Consider the following 22414-nt stretch of genomic DNA (forward strand, 5'->3'; position numbering starts at 1 on the left):
CATATATGGTGGTAAACTACGCATACAGTTCTTCATCTTGCTAATGTCGCATACTATATTTTCAAGGGCTTTCCATATCAGCACAGACAGCTTTCTTTCATTTTTTAAAAAAATTTTTGTTGTATTTTTAAATTGAAATATAGTTGATTTCCAGTGTTTCAGGTGTACAGTTTTTTTTTTAATAGTGGCAAAATCCAGTTTTTTGGTTGTATATAATTTATTTAACTAGTCCTTTACTTATGGACTTTTATATTATTTCTTACCCTTTGATATTGCAAACAAGACCTCAGTGAATAACCTTATTCATTTTGCATTCTTGTGAGTATACGGGTATAGCAAATTTGGATCCACCATTGCCATGTTTTTCACAGAGTGGTTTCTCACTAATCCTTAAAATGTGTTTTGTGTTTTACACAATCTAAAGTTGCACCTGGGGTAAGGTGCCCACATCATCAAAGATTATCGATGATACCTCAGTGTCATTGAACTAGCAATCAGGACATTCGAGTTCTTGGCAGACTCTGTTCCTAACTTACTGTGATTTTGGACATTTCATTAAGCCTCTTTGTGCCTCAGTTTGCCCATCTGGAAAATGGATAGAATGACATATATGTGTGCCTCAGAAGGTTTAAAACCAAATAAGAAAACGAGGTTGTAAGTTGCTTCATCATCTTTGTTCACTTGAAAAGACTGATAGTGCCTTCCTTCTTCACATTTAGTTGGTGAGGCCTCTGTGATCTTCTCCAATGGTCGGGATTTGCTAAGGGGTGATATTCATGGAAGCACCTTTGAGATCCTGGTAGAGTCTCAAAATCGTGGATCGGCTGTGGGTGTGGATTTTCACTATCACCTACATAGAGTCTTTTGGACTGACATTGTGCAAAATAAGGTAAATAGAAATTTCTGGAGCGTAGCTTGGGAGCTGATAGAACTCCAAGCACAAAGTGTTGATAGCTTTTCATTTTTGGGGGAGTAGAGGGGAAAGTTCCTTTGTTTTCTAACAAAAAAGGCCCTTGAGATATTTTATGTTAATCAGCACCTTTTACAGCTATAGTATTACATGTGACCTATTAAACAAAGCACTCTATTATATGGATTAGCCTTGAGCAACTTTTAATTTTATTCGAAATGGAGTCCAAAAGCCTAATTAAAAGAAATAGTAGACATTCTTTCAAAACTGGGTAGATATTTGGTAGTAATTTTTGAAACTTGATCATTTAAAATGTAAAAAGTATTCTGCTTTCCTGTATGATAAAAATCAGATTTTTACCTGCATCTTCTAAATGGAACAGTAATTGAGGATTGGGTAACAAATATTGACAGTATTTTGTTTAACAGCCAAAATTTCATTATGCTCTCTTATTTGGAAAGTGTGATGGATCTGATTTCAACCTTGAGTAATGCAACGGAGATTTTTAAAACATAAATTTTAGAGACTCTTAAAGAGTTATGGAATTTTATTTCTTCCCTTACATTTCCTTGTACCATTAATAAAATTTTAATTCAATTAACTGATAAAATTGCATAAAATTTCTAAAAATTGAGACTTTGGATTATTAGCAGATCTGATTTAATGACAGCTAGAAATCAAAACAAACCACTACCACCTCCTCCACCAAGAAATCCACATTGAATTAAACTTTCTCTAACTACCGAGAATTAGAAATGCAGGCTCTTTTTTTGTAAACCCAACTTTTTATATATGCCTCATATGCTTTTAAAGAAACTCCCTGCCCCCAGTAACCCATGATGTAAAATAACAAGTCTCCAGTGAATTCTTTTTTTTTTTTTAATAGATCTTTATTGGAGTATAATTGCTTCACAATACTGTGTTAGTTTCTGTTGTACAACAAAGTGAATCAGCCATATGCATACATATGTCCCCATATCCCCTCCCTCCTGAGCTTCCCTCCCATCCTCCCTATCCCATGCCTCTAGGTCATCACAAAGCACCCAGATGATCTCCCTGTGCTATGCTGCTGCTTCCCACTAGCTAACTATTTTATATTCGGTAGTGTATATATGTCGATGCTACTCTCACTTTGCCCAGCTTCCCCCTCCCACCCCGTGTCCTCAAGTCCATTCTCTATGTCTACATCTTTATTCCTGCCCTGCAACTAGGTTCATCAGTACCATTTTTTGGGTTTTTTTTAGATTCCATATATATGTGTTAGCATAGAGTATTTGTTTTTCTCTTTTTGACTTACTTCACTCTGCATGACAGACTCTAGGTCCATCCACCTCACTACAAATAACTCAATTTTGTTTCTTTTTATGGCTGAGTAATATTCCATTGTATATATGTGCCACATATTCTTTATCCATTCATCTGTCGATGGACATTTAGGTTGGTTGCCTTTCCTGGCTATTGTAAATAGTGCTGCAATGAACATTATGGTGCATGTCTCTTTTTGAATTATGGTTTTCTCAGGGTATATGCCCAGTAGTGGGATTGCTGGGTCATATGGTAGTTCTATTTTTAGTTTTTTAAGGAACCTCCGTCCTATTTTCCGTAGTGGTTGTATCAATTTACATTCCCACCAGCAGTGCAGGAGGGTTCCCTTTTTACCACACCCTTTCCAGCATTTATTCTTTCTAGCTTTTTTGCTAATGGCCATTCTGACTGGCGTGAGGTGATACCTCATTGCAGTTTTGGTTTGCATTTCTCTAATAATTAGTGATGTTGAGCATCTTTTCATGTGCCTCTTGGCCATCTGTATGTCTTCCTTGGTGAAATGTCTATTTAGGTCTTCCACCCATTTTTAAATTGGATTGTTTGTTTTTTTGATATTGAGCTCCGCAGACTGGCTGAATGGATACAAAAACAAGACCCATATGTATGCTGTCTACAACAGACCCACTTCAGACCTAGGGATACATACAGACTGAAAGTGAAGGGATGGAAAAAGATATTCCATGCAAATGGAAATCAAAAGAAAGCTGGAGTAGCAATACTCGTATCAGATAAAATAGACTTTAAAATAAAGACTGTTACAAGAGATAAGGAGGGACATTACATAATGATCAAAGGATCAATCCAAGAAGAAGATATAACAATTATAAATGTTTATGCACCCAACATAGGAACACCTCAATATATTAGGCAAATGCTAACAACCATGAAAGGGGAAATCGACAGTAACACAATAATAGTAGGGGACTTTAACACCCCACTTACACCAATGGACAGATCATCCAAACAGAAAATAAATAAGGAAACACAAGCTTTAAATGACACAATAGACCAGATAGACTTAACTGATCGTTTTAGAACATTCCACCCAAAAGTGGAAGAATACACTTTCTTCTCAAGTGCACACAGAACATTTTCCAGGATAGATCACATCTTGGGTCACAAATCAAGCCTCGGAAAATTTAAGAAAATTGAAATTGTATCAAGCATCTGTTCTGACCACAACGCTATGAGATTGGAGATCGATTACAGGAAAAAAACTGTAAAAAACACAAATACATGGAGGGTAAACAGTGTGCTACTGAATAACCAAGAGATCACTGAAGAAATCAAAGAAGAAATAAAAAAATAAATAGAAACAAATGACAATGAAAACACGATGACCCAAAACCTATGGGACGCAGAAAACGCAGTTCTAAGGAGGAAGCTTATAGCAATTTAATCTCACCTCAAGAAACAAGAAAAATCTCAAATAAACAATCTAACCCTACACTTAAAACAACTAGAGAAAGAAGAACAAACAAAACCCAAAGTCAGTAGAAGGAAAGAAATCATAAAGATCAGAGCAGAAATAAATAGAAATGAAGAAAACAATAGCAAAGATCAATAAAACTAAAAGCTGGTTCTTTGAGAAGATAAACAAAATTGATAAACCCTTAGCCAGACTCATCAAGGAAGAAAGGGAGAGGACTCAAATCAATAAAATTAGAAATGAAAAAGGAGAAATCACAACTGACACCGCAGAAATACAAAGAATTATAAGAGACTACTACAAACAACTATATGCCAATAAAATGGACAACCACAAAGAAATGGACAAATTCTTGGAAAGGTACAATTTTCCAAGACTGAACCAGGAAGAATTAGAAAATATAAACAGACCTATCACAGGTAATGAAATTGAAACCATAATTAAAAATCTTCCAACAAACAAAAGTACAGGACCACATGGCTTCACAGGCGAATTCTATCACACATTTAGAGAAGAGCTAAAACTGATCCATCTCAAACTCTTCCAAAAAATTGCAGAGGGAGAAACACTCCCAAATTCATTCTATGAAGCCACGATCACCCTGATACCAAAACCAGAAAAAGACATCACAAGAAAAGAAAATTATAGACCAATATCACTGATGAACATAGATGCAAAAATCCTGAACAAAATACTAGCAAATAGAATCTAACAACACATTAAAAGGATCATACACCATGATCAAGTGGGACTTTTCCCAGGGATGCAAGGTTTCTTCAATATATGCAAATCAATGTGATACACCATATTAACAAATTGAAGAATAAAAACCATATGATCATCTCAATAGATGCAGAAAAAGCTTTTGACAAAATTCAACACCCATTTATGATAAAAACGCTCCAGAAAATGGGCATAGAGGGAACCTACCTCAACATAAGAAAGGCCATATATGAATTCTTTTTTTTTTAAATCCAAATGACTGATTTGTGCAACAAAGATAGGTCCCTGGAATGAAGTATAGGAAAACTGCTCCCAGTGAATTATGCTTAAGAAGTGTAATAATTTTGGTTTTTCTTTCAGGTTTTTTCAGTTGACATTAATGGTTTAGATATCCAAGAAGTTCTCAATGTTTCTGTTGAAGACCCAGAGAATCTGGCTGTGGACTGGGTAAATAATAAACTTTATGTTGTAGAGACCAATGTCAACTGCATAGATATGGTAAATTTGGATGGAAGCCAACGGATTACCATTATAAGTGAACATTTGGGACATCCAAGAGGAATTGCCGTGGACCCAACTGTTGGGTAAGTTATGTGAAAACATACTGATTCCAGCATTTTTGGAGTTTTATTTCTCCCCTGTACACAAAACATCCATTGGCATAATTGAAGGTTAATCCTGACTTCTTTTAGGTTCTGTACTCTAGAATCCATGTTTATTTCATATCTCTTTTCATAGAAGCTTTAAAGGAGTTGGGTAAATATAATCCAATTTGAGGATATGCAGTCCAAACACACCTACTGGTGTCCTAAAAACATGTGATATTTTTGGGGTATGAATTTTATTCTTAGTGTTTGCCACATTCTCCTGGCTGAGAAATTGGATTCTGTTTTCTGACTCTAATAGTATTGTCACAACTAAACCATTATTAACATGATCACTCTAACATAAGTTGTAAAGTTGTTTTAAAGAGGGGATAGATCTGAAACCACTAGGTGGCGTTGCGAGGGGCTCTGAATATCCCCGGTTCTTTATGTCTCAGGGCAGAGAGAATTCGTCGAGAGGCAGTGATAGATAAGAAGTGATTTATTAGAATAGGACGCTTGTGAGGCTTACAAGCGGGCAGGCGAGTGTTGTGCTGCCCCGAGTACTTAGTGGGCTACATTTTTATAATCAAAGGAAGAGAGGGGAGGGGGAGAAGACCACCTTCTTTTTCATTCTTTGAGTCTTCCATCATTAACTCCTCCTATACGTTGGGCGGGGGAGTTTTTGAACCTATATGGTGTCTCCGGGACTGTCACGGCACTATGGAGAAATGATTTCAGGTCTCAGTACAATGAGGGTCTTTCACTTTGAAATATCACCTTTCCATAAGTTATTGTTTTTTTGTGTGTGCAAAGAGAATGCCTTAGGGGTCATTAACTTGTTGACATCACTGGGCAGATTGTAGACCTTATTTTCCACTGTTGTTTTATTGTTTTGGGGCATGTCTCATGCTTCTGTTGCATAGTTTTGTTGGTAAGCAAGTTGGCTTGGTTTTGTTGTTAAGCAAGCCAGTCTGGCTTTGATGCTAAGCGACTTGCTCTGCTTTATGAGTCAAGCAAGCCCACATTGTTTCAGGATTTTTCCATTACTTTCTTGAGTGATCATTAACTTACTGTGGTCTCCCAAAGCCCCCTAAAGTTCCCTCTCTACCTGCAATCCCCTAATGTGGTTTCTAAGCTAACTATTTGATTACCCTACTCTATCCCCTATCAGATCTATCCCTTTTAGTGATTTCTTGTTAGAGACTGGGGTTGAGATGTCAGTGTTAATACCTCATTACAAGTTGTTCAACTGTGAATCAATCCAGCAATAGTGATAATGCTTACTTTTCTCCAGGTGTAAATTAAAATTTTCCTCATCTTCACATTTGAGACCAGTTATGGGGGACTAGCTTTCTCCTAGATTTTCACAGTTGGGTCTTAGGAGCCTTGGATGAACTTGAGGCTACTTAAGTGTTGGTGAATGGTGATTATTCATTTCTATTTCATGATTTCAGCTGTCCTTCCTTGAAAATGATGTATATGTTCTCTAGACCATGCCTTAGAATGAGGAATTAAGGAGGGAAATGGCTTGATAGTTTTTTCTTTTTTACAGCCTTTTTGCTGGCTGTAAAAAAGAGAAGTAAAGGATGGAGTCAGGGATCGGGGAGAATATTAAGAAGTTAAGAAGGTAGATGTGCATTTTTTTTTTTTTTTTTGCCTGCCAGTTAGTACATTTTAATAGTTGCTATTTGGAGTTGTTGACTCTCCTGATTGGCCCTCACAGTTTCTGATTTTTAATACTTTAAAATTTCTCTATTGTTTTAAACCCCCATGGTTCTCTAATCAGCTAGAGGAAATTTCCATTGATCCAAACATACAATCTCAAAAAATATTTTCTAGGTAAACTTGTAAAATAACTGATTCTTTCATCTTTTGGTTTTCTTTTGTAGTTATTTATTTTTCTCAGATTGGCAGAGCTTTTCTGGGACACCTAAGATAGAAAGGGCTTTCATGGATGGCTCCAACCGTAAAGACTTGGTGACAAGAAAGCTGGGATGGCCTGCTGGGATAACCCTGGATTTGGTATCAAAGCGTGTTTACTGGGTTGACTCCCGGTTTGATTACATTGAGACTGTAACTTATGATGGAATTCAAAGGTAAGAAGTATTTTTTTTATAAAATCTTTATAAGTTTTGGGGAAATACATAAAATTTATGGAGAGAGAAACTGAAGGACTAGAATTAAAAGATTGCTTTGTTGGTTGACATAACTTGAATGATCTTTGTGTTGACATTGCAGGTTGTGACCTGCTCTGAGTTTTAGCTTGTGTTCCATATTAACACTCATTAAATACTACCTACAGCATTTGTTCTTTGATTTCTCTTCTCCAAGCCCTCTCTCACTCCCAGATGAAGCACATTATTTTCATTAACTTCCGAGTCCATTTATTTGTCTGGGTCCCTTATGGTTTGTTTCCAAAGATCACTTTATCTTTTAGCTTTCTATCTTCCCTCCAGTAAATAAGTTTTATTATTTTTTTTAACATTATCTGGTGGGAATTAATTGGGTTTTATACTGCTCTTATATATATTTCAAATCTTAAAGAGAAATTCTGACTTTACCTGATATACTTCAAAGACATTTAAACAATATTTGAACGCAGAGTATGGCATACCTTTTTCCTTCATCTTAGTTGGATTAGAGCTCACTATAAATTAATTAAATTGTTACCTATTTTAGATCCTCTTCTTTTGGTATTTTCAAAAACTGGTTAAAACATGGTCTTTAAATTTTGACCAAGAAAAATTACTCTAGTCAATTTGATTTTTCCAAATGACGTGATTTTATTGTTTTCTCAGTGAAAAGAATATTCTAGTTTTGGTTTCTCCTTTATCTCTATTTTGTAAGGATGGTATCACAGTTTGCCACTGGATTTTATATTCTTAGAACAATCTCTACTTGGTTAAATGAAGTGATTGGGTATTAAGGCTATGACGTATTGTCACTGAAACTGGTTCCCATAGTGAGGATAGGAATTAATTTAATGAAAAAATAATCATATAAGTCATATAAAAACAATTGAGAAATTGCCTAATTTTTTTTCACTTTCACGGTTGTTTTGGCATTAATTTTATAGTCTAAATATTTTTATGCTATGGTTAAAGTAAAACATAAAAATCAATGGAATTTTAGAAAGATTTGAGTGGTTTGCTCGCTGTGGAGAAATATGGAGGAGATACTAAAACTCACAAGTACAGCTAAAATCATAAAGTCATTGCCTCTTGCTTTACCAGCAGGTGGCATTTAGATTAATGGAATTTATTATTATTATTATTATTATTTTTTGGCTGCTTTGTGTCTTCATTGCTGCGTGCGGGCTTTCTCTAGTTGCGGCAAGCGGGAGCTACTTCTTTGTTGTGGTTTGTGGGCTTCTCATTGCGGTGGCTTCTCTTGTTGCAGAGCACGGGCTCTAGGCTTGCGGGCTTCAGTAGTCGTGGCACACAGGCTCAGCAGTTGTAGCACATGGGCTCAGTTGCTCCGCGGCATTTGGGATCTTCCTGCACCAGAGATCGAACCCGTGTCCCCTGCATTGGCAGGCGGATTCTTAACCACTGCACCACCAGGGAAGTCTTCTAGACTTCTGGAATTTGCTAAATGAAAAAAAACCCCATTAATTTTAATGTACCATGTCACTATTGAGTGTTTCAAAGTTTGCACTCACTTGCCATCTTGGGTTTCTTTGTTTTATCGCGTGCAGTGTGATTCCCAGTGTTAGTATCTTCAAGTCTTTTCTTAAAGCTCTATTGTGCTCTTTAGTTTTCCAGGGCTGCTGAGATTTTTCTTTGAGGTCTTTCTCCTATGCCAAAAGAAAAGAGGTTTCTTTCACGTACCATCCTCTACCTCACTTTACTTATGTGGCCTCAGTGAATTACTGTTTCTGTAGATGCAGTCATGGCAGCAGTGTTGATTTCTTCCCCTTGCCTAGCACCTCTTACCTGTGTTGTCTTCCATTTTAGCGGCTCTGGGCACTCTGCCTCCACTACAAATATGCTCAGCTGACGGTTTCGTCAGGCAGAGGCATACCAGTGGTAGCCCTACTTTTTCCCCTCCCTAGAGTGACATCAGGAATAAGTCTGTGTGCTTGCTGTGGGGTGAATTCTCCAGCTCACTGTCTTGCTCCCTAATTGCTGAGAAATGGTCAGTGGTGAGCACGGAGTAAGTGTTGAAGTTGTCTACCAGACTTCCAGTCCCTTGTTACACTCTTTCCCCTACAGATTTCAAAATGATATTTCACATCTTAGACCTTTTATATGTGGAGCAACCTTAAAAGAATGAAGAGCAGGTGGGAAAACAGTAATTTTTCAAAAGATCTAGAACAAGCGAGGACGGAGACTTGGAACTTAAGTGCCAAGGCTTTTTTCGAAGAGACAATAGGAAAATCCTTTTAGCGAGTATAGACAGAAATACACCTGCATCTTAAAATGTATCTTGACTATATATTCTGTATTTGTAGCAAGAAATTTTTTAGCTCTTTAAGCATTTACGTGAACTAATTCCACCTTTTTTTTTTTTTTTGGAACTAATTCCACCGTTAATCAAAATTGTATGGTATATATCTTTTGTAACAGGAAGACAGTAATTCATGGAGGCTCGAACATTCCTCATCCCTTTGCAATAAGCTTGTTTGAAGATCATGTGTTCTTTACCGATTGGACAAAGATGGCTGTAATGAAGGCAAACAAGTTCACGGAGACTGACCCACAACTGTACTACAGGTCTTCCCTGAGGCCTTTTGGAGTGACTGTTTACCATGCCCTCAGGCAGCCCTATGGTAGGCCCCTCAGCAGTGGAAAACCATGCTTGGTACTGGCCTTGGTAGAAAGGTTTTCTCAAAGTTCTCATGAGATTTGGGTGGCATTCTCAAATATATGATGGGTTATCTAGAGAGTTCAACCCTCTGAAATTGGCTTTGCCGATCGTTGGCATTCTGGAGAACTTGATGCATTTTAGAGTTAAAATGCCCAATCTACAAAGAACTTAGAGGTGTATTTAACAGATATTTATTGGCACCTGCAGTATACCAGATCCTGTCTACAGGCTGGAGAAAGAGCAGCAAACAAACCAAACTAAAATACCCATCCTTATTCTACGGGAGGAATCTCCCAATTCAACCCTCTAATATTGCAGTCAAGGAAACTGAGGCCCAGAAGAAGAAAATGACACGCTAAGTGGTCATTTTAGGTAGTGTCAGAGCTATTTTTTTCCTTCTTCTCTGTTGTATATTTATGACACCTGTTATTTGGTTTGCATTGGGTCTGTCATAGGTCAGCTGGGTTTGGTATCTTTCAGGCTGGTCACTTATCAAAGAAAAGAAATATTTTGATTCAGACACTGAATGTTATTTTATAGTACTTATGTTACTTATGTTATTTTACAGTAAGTTTTGTTTGTTTCAAGGTTTTAAATTGACATGACTGTTTAGACTGTGTATACAGCTCTCTTCTGTATTTGCTCATGCATCAAAGAAAAGAAACACAATAAACTAGACTACATCAGAAGAAAGCTTAATATCAGTGAACAGTAATTCAGAGAAAGACAGATTTCACTTTAAAACTGTAATGCTAAGTGATAGGTCTGGCTAGGATGGAGAAAGACTATAAAGTAATTAGGTTGATTAAAAAAACTCAAACCAACCAACCACTAAACTGATAGATTCAGATGACTACCCTTCAATGTAGTCATCCTAGGAAACAAATACTTCATTGGAAAATGTATACTGTACCTGAAAGTATATACTGTATTAGAAAATACCTATTTGGAATAATCAGTTCATGAGCTACTAAATTCACATCTGCCCTTGACCAAAAATATTACCCAGTTTTATCATCTAAATTATTTCTATTATTTGCTTCAGAATTATACCTGCCTGTGTTTCTCAAAATTAATCTACCCGAGAAGGTGAAGAGACTATTTTAAAGAATAAGTCAAAGGCTAAGAAGACAATTTCAAAAGCAAACATTTTTAGCTCTGACAGCCTTGTGTACAGTGAACTTCCTGATGTCACTGCTTTGAGAGTGGTTTTTGGAAGTATAAAATGGTTTGTGTTTCAGACATGTAGGGTTTTGGAATGAGATCTGGATTTGAATTCTAGTTTAGCTATTTAACCACTGAATAATCTTGAGCAAGTTGTCTCACCTTTTGGAACTTTGGTTTCCTTTTCTGTAAAATTGCGATAATATTTACCTCTTAGAGGCATTGATTGTTAAGTTGTCCTACAAAATAAGCATCCAGTGAGTTATAGTTATTTACTCTATTTTTTGAATGGTAAAAAATAATACTAAGGTTATTTGGGGGACAGTTATATTTTAGTCACTGAGGCTAGCAGACAGAGTCTGTTACAGTTATAGGGGGGAAAAGAACCCCCAAGGTTATCCAGTTGCAGGAGTCTTGGTTGTTTTTTTTTTTGCCACCATCAGTTTGAAAGTAGATTCGAGAGCAACAATGACATTGGGAGCAGCTAAATGTGGATGTATCAGTAGCAACCAGTAGTGATGTCTCCAAGGAGTTTCAAACCCATTTCACCCACAGGTCTCAAAATGGCTTCGCATGTCTTGGATAAATATGCATTTCTAATTGAGATTTAACCATGTGCATTTTTCCCTCCAGCTAGCAATCCATGTGCAGATAACAATGGGGGCTGTCAACACATCTGTGTCCTCAGCCACAGAACGTTTAATGGTGGTTTGGGCTACCGTTGCAAGTGCAGGCTCGGCTACATTCCGGATATGGATGACTACCACTGCGTTGGTAAGAAATCAGTTTTGGACTGTCTTTCTGATGGTCAGCACAGGGGTATGTGCTGCTCTTGGACTGGGCCAGCTCCCTGTAGCACTTCTTCACAGCAAATAAACTTTTGGTAGCCCCCGGGCATCTTCCTTGGTAGGCACATTTCCCTTTGTACAAAGAGCTGTGTTGGAAGATGTAAATTTCTGTCTTTTGGGACACATCTAGGGTTTCCTTGGGCTCCCCTTTCCCTTTATCTCCTTCCTGAAATCTCTGTCTCTTTTTAATTTTTAAATTTTTAATTAATTTTTTAAAGATCTTTATTGGAGTATAATTGCTTTACAATGGTGTGTTGGTTTCTGCTTTATAACAAAGTGAATCAGTTATACGTATACATATGTCCCCATATCTCTTCCCTGTTGCATCTCCCTCCCTCCCACCCACCCTATGCCACCCCTCTAGGTGGTCACAAAGCACCGAGCTGATCTCCCTGTGCTATGCGGCTGCTTCCTGCTAGCTATCTATTTTACGTTTGGTAGTGTATATATGTCCATGCCACTCTCTCACTTTGTCCCAGCTTACCCTTCCCCCTCCCCGTTTCTTCAAGTCCATTCTCTAGTAGGTCTGTGTCTTTATTCCTGTCCTGCCCCTAGGTTCTTCATGACCTTTTTTTTTTTTTTTTTAGATTCCATATATATGTGTTAGCATACGGTATTTGTTTTTCTCTTTCTGACTTACTTCACTCTGTATGACAGACTCTAGGTCCACCCACCTCAGTACAAATAACTCAATTTTGTTTCTTTTTATGGCTGAGTAGTATTCCATTGTATATATGTGCCACATCTTCTTTATCCATTCATCTGATGATGGACACTTAGGTTGCTTCCATGTCCTGGCTATTGTAAATAGAGCTGCAATGAACATTGTGGTACATGACTCTTTTTGAATTATGGTTTTCTCAGGGTATATGCCCAGTAGTGGTATTGCTGGGTCATATGGTAGTTCTGTTTATAGTTTTTTAAGGAACCTCCATACTGTTCTCCATAGTGGCTGTATCAATTTACATTCCCACCAACAGTGCAAGAGGGTTCCCTTTTCTCCACACCCTCTCCAGCATTTATTGTTTATAGATTTTTTGATGATGGCCATTCTGACTGGTGTGAGATGATATCTCACTGTAGTTTTGATTTGCATTTGTCTAATGATTAATGACGTTGAGCATTCTTTCATGTGTTTGTTGGCAACCTGTATATCTTCTTTGGGGAAATGTCTATTTAGGTCTTCTGCCCAGTTTTGGATTGGGTTGTTTGTTTTTTTGGTATTGAGCTGCATGAGCTGCTTGTAAATTTTGGAGAGGAATCCTTTGTCAATTGCCTCATTTGCAAATATTTTCTCCCATTCTGAGGGTTGTCTTTTTGTCTTGTTTATGGTTTCCTTTGCTGTGCAAAAGCTTTTAAGTTTCATTAGGTCCCACTTGTCTATTTCTGTTTTTATTTCCATTTCTCTAGGAGCTGGGTCAAAAAGGATCTTGCTGTGATTTATGTCATAGAGTGTTCTGCCTATGTTTTCCTCTAAGAGTTTGATAGTGTCTGGCCTTACATTTAGGTCTTTAATCCATTTTGAGTTTATTTCCATGTATGGTGTTAGGGAGTGTTCTAATTTCATTCTTTTACACGTAGCTGTCCAGTTTTCCCAGCACCACTTATCGAAGAGGCTGTCTTTTCTCCACTGTATATTCTTGCCTCCTTTATCAAAGATAAGGTAACCATATGTGCATGGGTTTATCTCTGGGCTTTCTATCCTTCCATTGATCTATATTTCTGTTTTTGTGCCAGTACCATACTGTCTTATTTATTTATTTATTTTTTATTTTGGCTGTGTTGTGTCTTTGTTGCTGCACACGGGCTTTTCTCTGGATACGGCGAGCAGGGGCTACTCTTCGTGTGGTGCACAGGCTTCTCATTGTGGTGGCTTTTCTTTTTGCAGAGCACGGGCTCTAGCCACATGGGCTTCAGTAGTTGTGGCACACAGGCTCAGTAGTTGTGGCTCACGGGCTCTAGAGCACAGGCTCAGTAGTTGTGGTGCACGGGCTTAGTTGCTGTGCATGTGGGATCTTCCCAGACCAGGGCTCGAACCCGCGTCTCCTGCATTGGTGGGCGGATTCTTAACCACTGCGCCACCAGGGAAGCCCCATACTGTCTTTTTTTTTTTTTTAATTTTATTTATTTATTTATTTATGGCTGTGTTGGGTCTTCGTTTCTGTGCGAGGGCTTTCTCCAGTTGTGGCAAGTGGGGGCCACTCTTCATTGCAGTGCACGGGCCTCTCACTATCGCGGCCTCTTTTGTTGCGGAGCACAGGCTCCAGATGTGCAGGCTCAGTACTTGTGGCTCACGGGCCCACCTGCTCCGTGGCATGTGGGATCTTCCAGGACCAGGGCTCGAACCCGTGTCCCCTGCATTGGCAGGTGGATTCTTAACCACTGCGCCACCAGGGAAGCCCCATACTGTCTTGATTACTGTAGCTTTGTAGTATAGTCTGAAGTCAGGGAGCCTGATTCCTCCAGCTCCATTTTTCTTTCTCAAGATTGCTTTGGCTATTCGGGGTCTTTTGTGTTTCCATACAAATTGTGAAATTTTTTGTTCTAGTTCTGTGAAAAATGCCAGTGGTACTTTGATAGGGATTGCATTGAATCTGTAGATTGCTTTGGGTAGTAGAGTCATTTTCACAATGTTGATTCTTCCAATCCAAGAACATGGTATATCTCTCCATCTATTTGTATCATCTTTAATTTCTTTCATCAATGTCTTATAGTTTTCTACATACAGGTCTTTTGTCTCCTTAGGAAGATTTATTCCTAGGTATTTTATTCTTTTTGTTGCAGTGGTAAATGGGAGTGTTTCCTTAATTTCATTTTCAGATTTTTCATCATTAGTGTATAGCAATGCAAGAGATTTCTGTGCATTAATTTTGTATCCTGCTACTTTACCAAATTCATTGATAAGATCTAGTCGTTTTCTGGTAGCATCTTTAGGATTCTCTATGTATAGTATCATGTCATCTGCAAACAGTGACAGCTTTACTTCTTCTTTTCTGATTTGGGTTCCTTTTATTTCTTTTTCTTCTCTGATTGCTGTGGCTAAAATTTCCAAAACTATGTTGAATAATAGTGATGAGAGTGGGCAACCTTGACTTGTTCCTGATCTTAGTGGAAATGGTTTCAGTTTTTCACCATTGAGAATGATGTTGGCTGTGGGTTTGTCATATATGGCCTTTATTATGTTGAGGTAAGTTCCCTCTATGCCTACTTTCTGGAGGGTTTTAATCATAAATGGGTGTTGAATTTTGTTGAAAGCTTTTTCTGCATCTATTGAGATGATCATATGGTTTTTATTCTTCAGTTTGTTAATATGGTGTATCACATTGATTGATTTGCGTATACTGAAGAATCCTTGCATTCCTGGGAGAAACCCCACTTGATCATGGTGTATGATCCTTTTAATGTGCTGTTGGATTCTGTTTGCTAGTATTTTGTTGAGGATTTTTGCATCTATGTTCATCAGTGATATTGGCCTGTAGTTTTCTTTCTTTGTGACATCTTTGTCTGGTTTTGGTATCAGGGTGATGGTGGCCTCATAGAATGAGTTTGGGAGTGTTCCTCCCTCTGCTATATTTTGGAAGAGTCTGAGAAGGATAGGTGTTAGCTCTTCTCTAAATGTTTGATAGAATTCGCCTGTGAAGCTATCTGATCCTGGGCTTTTGTTTGTTGGAAGATTTTAAATCACAGTTTCAATTTCAGTGCTTGTGATTGGTCTGTTTATATTTTCTGTTTCCTCCTGGTTCAGTCTCAGAAGGTTGTACTTTTCTAAGAATTTGTCCATTTCTTCCAGGTTGTCCATTGTATAGGCATATCGTTGCTTGTAGTAATGTCTCATGATCCTTTGTATTTCTGCAGTGTCAGTTGTTACTTCTCCTTTTTCATTTCTAATTCTATTGATTTGAGTCTTCTCCCTTTTTTTCTTGATGAGTCTGGCTAATGGTTTATCAATTTTGTTTATCTTCTCAAAGAATCAGGTCTGTCTCTTTTTCAAACTATGCTCTTGAAATTCTGTAGGATTTAATTTTGAGTTCTTTTCTCTACCATGTGAATATCTTTTCCACTTTAGATGTTAGTCTTAACTCTAATGGGGAGCACTTCCCATCACTTTTATTGACCTCTCTTAGCTCACCACTTTTGCCTAAGTCAGGTAATCACATCTTGATCCCACCTGGCTTTACTGCTGTATTCCAAACTAAACTCCTAAGTGTTGGGTGGCTCATTTCTTCATCTAGTGTTTACTCCTCAATTCAGATTTTCTCTTTATTTCTGCCTCTATGCTCTTGGTTGCATTCTTACCCTAAATGCTTCCTGTCCTCCTCTTTGGTCGCCTGCACATCTACTCACAGTTAAAATAGGCTACTGCCTTGGCTTCAGCTGATGATGAAATGCACTCTTACAATATTTGTTTCTCTTATGTTCCCTTTGACAACTCTCCTTTTTAATGCCTTTGGCAAATTCTTACTCCCTAGATGGTGCTGCTTCTGGCTTAGTACGTAAATTGTCTTATTTTAACTCAAACAAATTTGTTCACTTTGTAGGTAACCCTAGATTCAGATAAAAATCACCCTCGTTTAAAAAACCATGTGTTTCTTTTTGATTTCCTGGCATACTGTCACTGTCTCCTTCTTTGATTTTACACGTCACTCCATTCTTTCCTGTTTCCTCCATTCCTCCACTCCCCTTCTTCTTTCCTTCCTTTATTTCTTTCTAAAGAATTTACCTGGTGGCTGTCAAACTTCTCTTTTGCTGGTCTTAATATCCCCCAAAACTGCAATAGGATTTTTGATATAGATCTCTATACAAAAGTTATTGTAACTCGAGAATTTTGATGGGATTATTATGCAGTTAATACCAATTTAAATATTAAGCATATGGACACCATGTTTTTTTTTTAACCTCTTTATTGGAGTATAATTGCTTTACATTGTTGTGTTAGTTGCTGTTGTATAACAAAGTGAATCAGCTATACATATATATATATCCCCATATCCCTTCCCTCTTGCATCTCCCTCCCACCCTCCCTATCCCACCCCTCTAGGTGGTCACAAAGCACCGAGCTGATCTCCCTGTGCTATGCGGCTGCTTCCCACTACCTATCTATTTTATGTTTGGTAGTGTATATATGTCAATGCCACTCTCTCACTTCATCCCAGCTTACCCTTCCCTCTTCCCGTGTCCTTAAGTCCATTCTCTATGTCTGCGTCTTTATTCCTGTCCTACCCCTAGGTTCTTCAGAACCATTTTTTTTAGCATACGGTATTTGTTTGTCTCTTTCTGACTTACTTCACTCTGTATGACAGATTTTAGGTCCATCCACCTCACTACAAATAACTCAATTTTGTTTCTTTTTATGGCTGAGTAATATTCCATTGTATATATGTGCCACATCTTCTTTATCCATTCATGTGATGATGGACACTTAGGTTGCTTCCATGTCCTGGCTATTGTAAATAGTGCTGCAATGAACATTGTGGTACATGACTCTTTCTGAATTATGGTTTTCTCAGGGTATATGCCCAGTAGTGGGATTGCTGGGTCATATGGTAGTTCTGTTTTTAGTTTTTTAAGGAACCTCCATACTGTTCTCCATAGTGGCTGTATCAATTTACATTCCCACCAACAGTGCAAGAGGGTTCCCTTTTCTCCACACCCTCTCCAGCATTTATTGTTTATAGGCTTTTTGATGATGGCCATTCTGACCGGTGTGAGGTGATACCTCATTGTAGTTTTGATTTGCATTTCTCTAATAATTAGTGATGTTGAGCATCTTTTCATGTGTTTGTTGGCAATCTATATATCTTCTTTGGAGAAATGTCTATTTAGGTCTTCTGCCCATTTTTGGTTGGGTTGTTTGTTTTTTTGATATTGAGCTGCATGAGCTGCTTGTATATTTTGGAGATGAATACTTTGTCAGTTGATTTGTTTGCAAATATTTTTTCCTATTCTGAGGGTTTTCTTTTCGTCTTGTTTATGGTTTCCTTTGCTGTGCAAAAGCTTTTAAGTTTCATTAGGTCCCATTTGTTTATTTTTGTTTTTATTTCCATTTCTCTAGGAGGTGGGTCAAAAAGGATCTTGCTGGGGCACCATGTTTTATATAAATAAATCTTAAGGATAAATTTCTCAGGGAGAAGTAAGATTGTAATACTTCAATTCAAGATTGTTTTGCCTTCACAGTTTTTTTTTCTTCCCTTCTTTCCATTATTTCCAACTATGTTTTCTACAGATTTTTTTTTTTTATGTTTATTTCAGAATGACATTGCAGAATTATAACATGTGTTTTATGGGTGTATAAGTAATTTCTCTGGAATTGGGAGAAGGCAAGAACTATGCTGTGGCTGACTGTGTGTGTCCCTCTTTCTACAGCTGCTGAGCGATTTCTGTTCTTTTCATCTGATGTGGCTGTTCGTGGCATCCCGCTCACCCTCTCTCACCAGGCAGATGTCATTCTTCCAGTGACAGGACATGCTTCCGTCTTTGTTGGGATTGATTTTGATGCCCAGGAGAAGGCTATCTTTTTTTCAGATACAACAAAAGACATGATTTGTAAACAAAAGATCGATGGCACAGGTGAGAATGGGTTTAAAGGGGTTTTTTTTTGCATATTTTGTCTGTCTTCAATAATAAAACTAATAATTTTTTCATTAAAACTTTGCATTCACTTCTTAAGCAGGGTCTTTTACTAAGCTTGCTAAATACTTTTAGATTGGGAAAAGAAATCTACTGCTTTTCTTTTGAATTGAGTTTAAGTGAACACTTCCTTTATTTTCAAAATAAGTCACAAATGAGAGTGCATTTTAAAACAAATATTGTTGTAATTGGACAATGAAGAATATTAATATTGACAAATATTAACATATGGACACTCCATAATAGGAGTGTCAAATGTATGAAAGCTGTTAATGGGTTAATTAACTAGAGGCTGTTCCCTATATTCAAGCAGCCAGACTGAGCCAATGGAATGACCTCTCTGTAGGGATGCTGCACTACGTAAATGCTGGGCTTGGAATAATAATATTTATTTTTAAAAGACATGAATTATATGTAAATATGGATTTACTGTAAGTTTTCAGTTGATTGGAATTCTGTTAAAATCTTCATAATCCTCACAGAAAGATAAATTATAGTCAGTCATACCTTACTAGTTGGGTACTTTCTTGGATGTTGGCATGATCCAATACTTTGATTTTACAATCCACTAATGGGTCGAAACCTGAAGTTTGAAAAAAAAATCAGTAGCCAGTATAACATAGCAACTAAGAGGGGCCAGCTCAGGAGCTAAACTGCCTAGTTTTGAATCCTGGCTCCTCACATTTCCTAGTTATGTAATCTTGGGGAAGTTACTTTCTTTCTTTGTACCTCAGTTTCCTGAATATGTGAAATAGGAATAATAATAATAATAATAGAGGTACTACATAGCTCTTAAGGTTGTTGAGAGAATTTTAGGCTAATACATGTAAAACACCTAGAATAATGCCTGGAAAATAGTAAATATTCAGTAAATGTTAGCTATTATTGTAGCTGTTCTCAATGAAAAACTCTATTGCTCTGCCCCACCCTGCCCCAAACTCAGACCTGCTTGCTAGAGGTAATTCCTTACCATTCTTTTACCTGTTTGTTCTATTATGTGTCTCCGTGTTTCTAAATATTTTGCTTATACTGTTACTGAGTCCAAGTTTGTACTGCTCGCTGCACGACAGGCCGGTAAATCTAGAGATGAGGTGTTGGGGCAGGGAATAGCCAGCAGACTGAGAAGATGGTGGACTAGCGTCCCAAAGAACCATCTTACCCGAGTTAGAATTCAGGTCTCCTTTATACTAAAAGGGGAGAGGGTGTGGCTGGTTGTTGCAAACTTCTTGGTGCTGGAATCCTTTGTTCTTGCAGCTGTCCATGTGCATCTGGTCACTGTGTTCTTATAAACCACTAACAAGACAAATGTTATTCTCTGTTCTGCAACTTTTTATCTCTATATAAATGGAAAAGTCTTACACCTTTAAAGATCAGAGCCTTGAGAATGGGCTCTCCTGTGTATTTCAGGCCATAGGCAACATTCCTTTACAAAAGGTGCACAGCCAGCATGACTAAGCACAGGCAACAGAGCACAAAGGTTAGAGTTAAAGGAATAGATTCAATATGGAGTCACGTTTGTTCTTCTCTGTTGCAGTACTACTTCTTGATTTGCATATTAGACATTTATTTTCATTGTTATAGATAGGGATTTAGCTCTTACATTCCCCTCTACCAACTTCCCTCTCCCCCTGTTCTCCCTAAAAAGCTAGGTTGTAATTTTTGTTCGCTGCTAAGTCAAGTAGTATTCCATGATGACATTTCTTGAACAAATTTTGATTTCTTTTTTCCTCCAGTTAACAATTGCTCCATCTTCATTTGCTTAGTTTTCTACGTAGGTATTATATTTTCCCCAAATGCTCCAACAGATCTATCAAATGCTTGTCTGTGTATCTATGTATCTATCAAATGCGAACAATCTATAATTTTTTCCCCCTCTGCTGTTCAGTTGGATCTGGTACACAACTCTTGTCTTCCGATTTGCCTCTGCCACTTTCCTGTGCTGGTTTTCCTGTTTCTGGCAAGCCACTTGTTTCTCTTTCCAGGCTGATTTCCTTATTTTGCTGAAACACATTATATAGTAGCTTCTTAAGAAGAATGAGTTGGTGGTACATATTTCGAGTCTGAAGGTGTTTTTATTTTGCCCTCCAACTTGATCATTTGACTAGGTGTAGGGTGAAAGTAATTTTACCTCAGAAATTTGAAGATATTGCTGCACTCTCTTCTAGTAGCCAGTGTTGAGAGTCCTGTGGCATCCAGAGTAGCATTTCAGTGTGTATGACCTTTTTTGGGGGAGGTTGTTTTTGTTCATTTCTGGAAACTTTTAGAATCTTTTGGTTATCCCATTCATCTTGAGATTTCTCTCCCATTCTGGGAATTTTCTTGCCTTTGCTTTTTTTTTTTTTTTTTTTTAAATAAGTTTATTTATTTATTTATGGCTGTGTTGGGTCTTCGTTTCTGTGCGAGGGCCTTCTCCAGTTGTGGCGAGCGGGGACCACTCTTCATCGCGGTGCGCGGGCCTCTCACTGTCGTGGCCTTTCCGTTGTGGAGCACAGGCTCCAGATGCGCGGGCTCAGTAGTTGTGGCTCACGGGCCTAGTTGCTCCGCAGCATGCGGGATCCTCCCAGACCAGGGCTCGAACCCGTGTCCCCTGCATTGGCAGGCAGACCCCAACCACTGCGCCACCAGGGAAGCCCGCCTTTGCTTTTTCTATTCGAGAATGTGAGATTAATTATCTATTTTTTTCTTATCTTTTCTTTCCTAGTTTTCATCTCTATCATTTTGTTCTACTTTCTGTGAGATTTTTTGGCATTTTAGTTTTAGCCTTTCTATCGAATATTTAATTTCTCTTGTATTTTCAATGTTGAAGAGCCTCTTCTTGCTCTCTGATTATTCCTTTTTAAAAATAAAGCCTGTTCTTGCTGCATAAATTCAATCTTTTCTTATTCTATGAAGATATTAATTACATTAAAAAATTAATTTTCCTCTTTCCATCTTCTTTGGGTTCCTTTTTCCTTTTGGTTTGTTTCAACTTTCTCCTTCATGAAGGAAGCTTTCTTCAAATTTCTTTGAGCCTTGTTTGATATTAAGAGCAAAGCTATGAAACACCGACCAGAAGGCTGTTGGTATGAATGGGCCTCATCAGCTGGTGATAAGGCAGCCTTTTTGTTGGGAAGCTTCCAAATGTCAGTATCAGAAAATCCTCTCTGGAGATAGTCAGTTTCTCCTTAGTAGCTGCTTCCATTCTCCCTATTGGGGTGAGGGGTAAGAGGGGGAAGCTAGTATCCGTTTTGGGAGCAGTACAGAGGACAGGGAGCTGAGGCCCGTTCAGTTCAGTGTTCACATATATAACCCTCCTGTGCTCAGTTCTGTGCCGATCCCAGCCCTCCATTGTGCAATGTGTCCTCAGCCCACAGCCTCTCTGCTTGAGGTCCCCCAGAGAAGAAAATCTCTGGTCTGTTAGAGGAGGTAGACGGAGAGGAGTGTCATACATGCTCAGGGTCTGGGAGGAACCTCTGGGTCCAGTCGCTCCCGATGCCAACTTTTAACTAGGCCCCTTAGCGTCCCGCCCCTACCTTTTTCAGAGCCGGTGCTTCTGTGTGCAGACATGCTGAGGCTTCTGTGTGTGTGGGTGTTGGCGCTCCCCCGTGCTGGCACGTCTCTCCTTTCGCTTAGTGAGTTACTTTGGAGAAGTCTCTTTCTCTTCCAAACTCTGTGGATATCTTTCATCTGCTGTTCTTTCACTGTCATTATTAAAAGGAGTTTGGAAGGAAGAGGAGATAAACACAGTGGTCAATCTGTTATTCTGAACCAGAATGCATCTTTTCTGAGGACTAGAATTAGGTCTGCTGAGCTACACACAGGCTAAGTCTCCTGTAGATGCCTCCACAGGTCAGCTTCCTTCTGCTTTGGCAACTGCAATTCTCATCATGGGTTGTTTTGTTTTGTTTTGTTTTGTTTTTTTAAATCAATTTCAAGTCCACATGCTGAGCAAATTGCCTTTTAAAAGTTTCTTATAGTTAGTGGTTAAACTGCTTGTGCTCTGGTGAGGGAT

At 38.2% G+C, this 22414-nt stretch overlaps 1 protein-coding gene across 1 annotated transcript in view; it reads left to right on the forward strand.

Annotated features, from left to right (window-relative positions):
• The window catches only part of LRP2 (LDL receptor related protein 2), a 199659-nt gene that overhangs the window by 65895 nt on the left and 111350 nt on the right, over nucleotides 1-22414 (forward strand). The window contains exons 11-16 of the mRNA XM_068544952.1: nucleotides 720-889; nucleotides 4749-4972; nucleotides 6865-7071; nucleotides 9544-9746; nucleotides 11582-11722; nucleotides 18160-18363. Coding sequence (XP_068401053.1) covers nucleotides 720-889; nucleotides 4749-4972; nucleotides 6865-7071; nucleotides 9544-9746; nucleotides 11582-11722; nucleotides 18160-18363 — 1149 coding nt within the window. The remainder of the gene's footprint in view (nucleotides 1-719; nucleotides 890-4748; nucleotides 4973-6864; nucleotides 7072-9543; nucleotides 9747-11581; nucleotides 11723-18159; nucleotides 18364-22414) is intronic.

Source organism: Eschrichtius robustus, chromosome 5 (assembly GCF_028021215.1).
Source record: "Eschrichtius robustus isolate mEscRob2 chromosome 5, mEscRob2.pri, whole genome shotgun sequence".
Lineage (NCBI taxonomy): Eukaryota > Metazoa > Chordata > Mammalia > Artiodactyla > Eschrichtiidae > Eschrichtius > Eschrichtius robustus.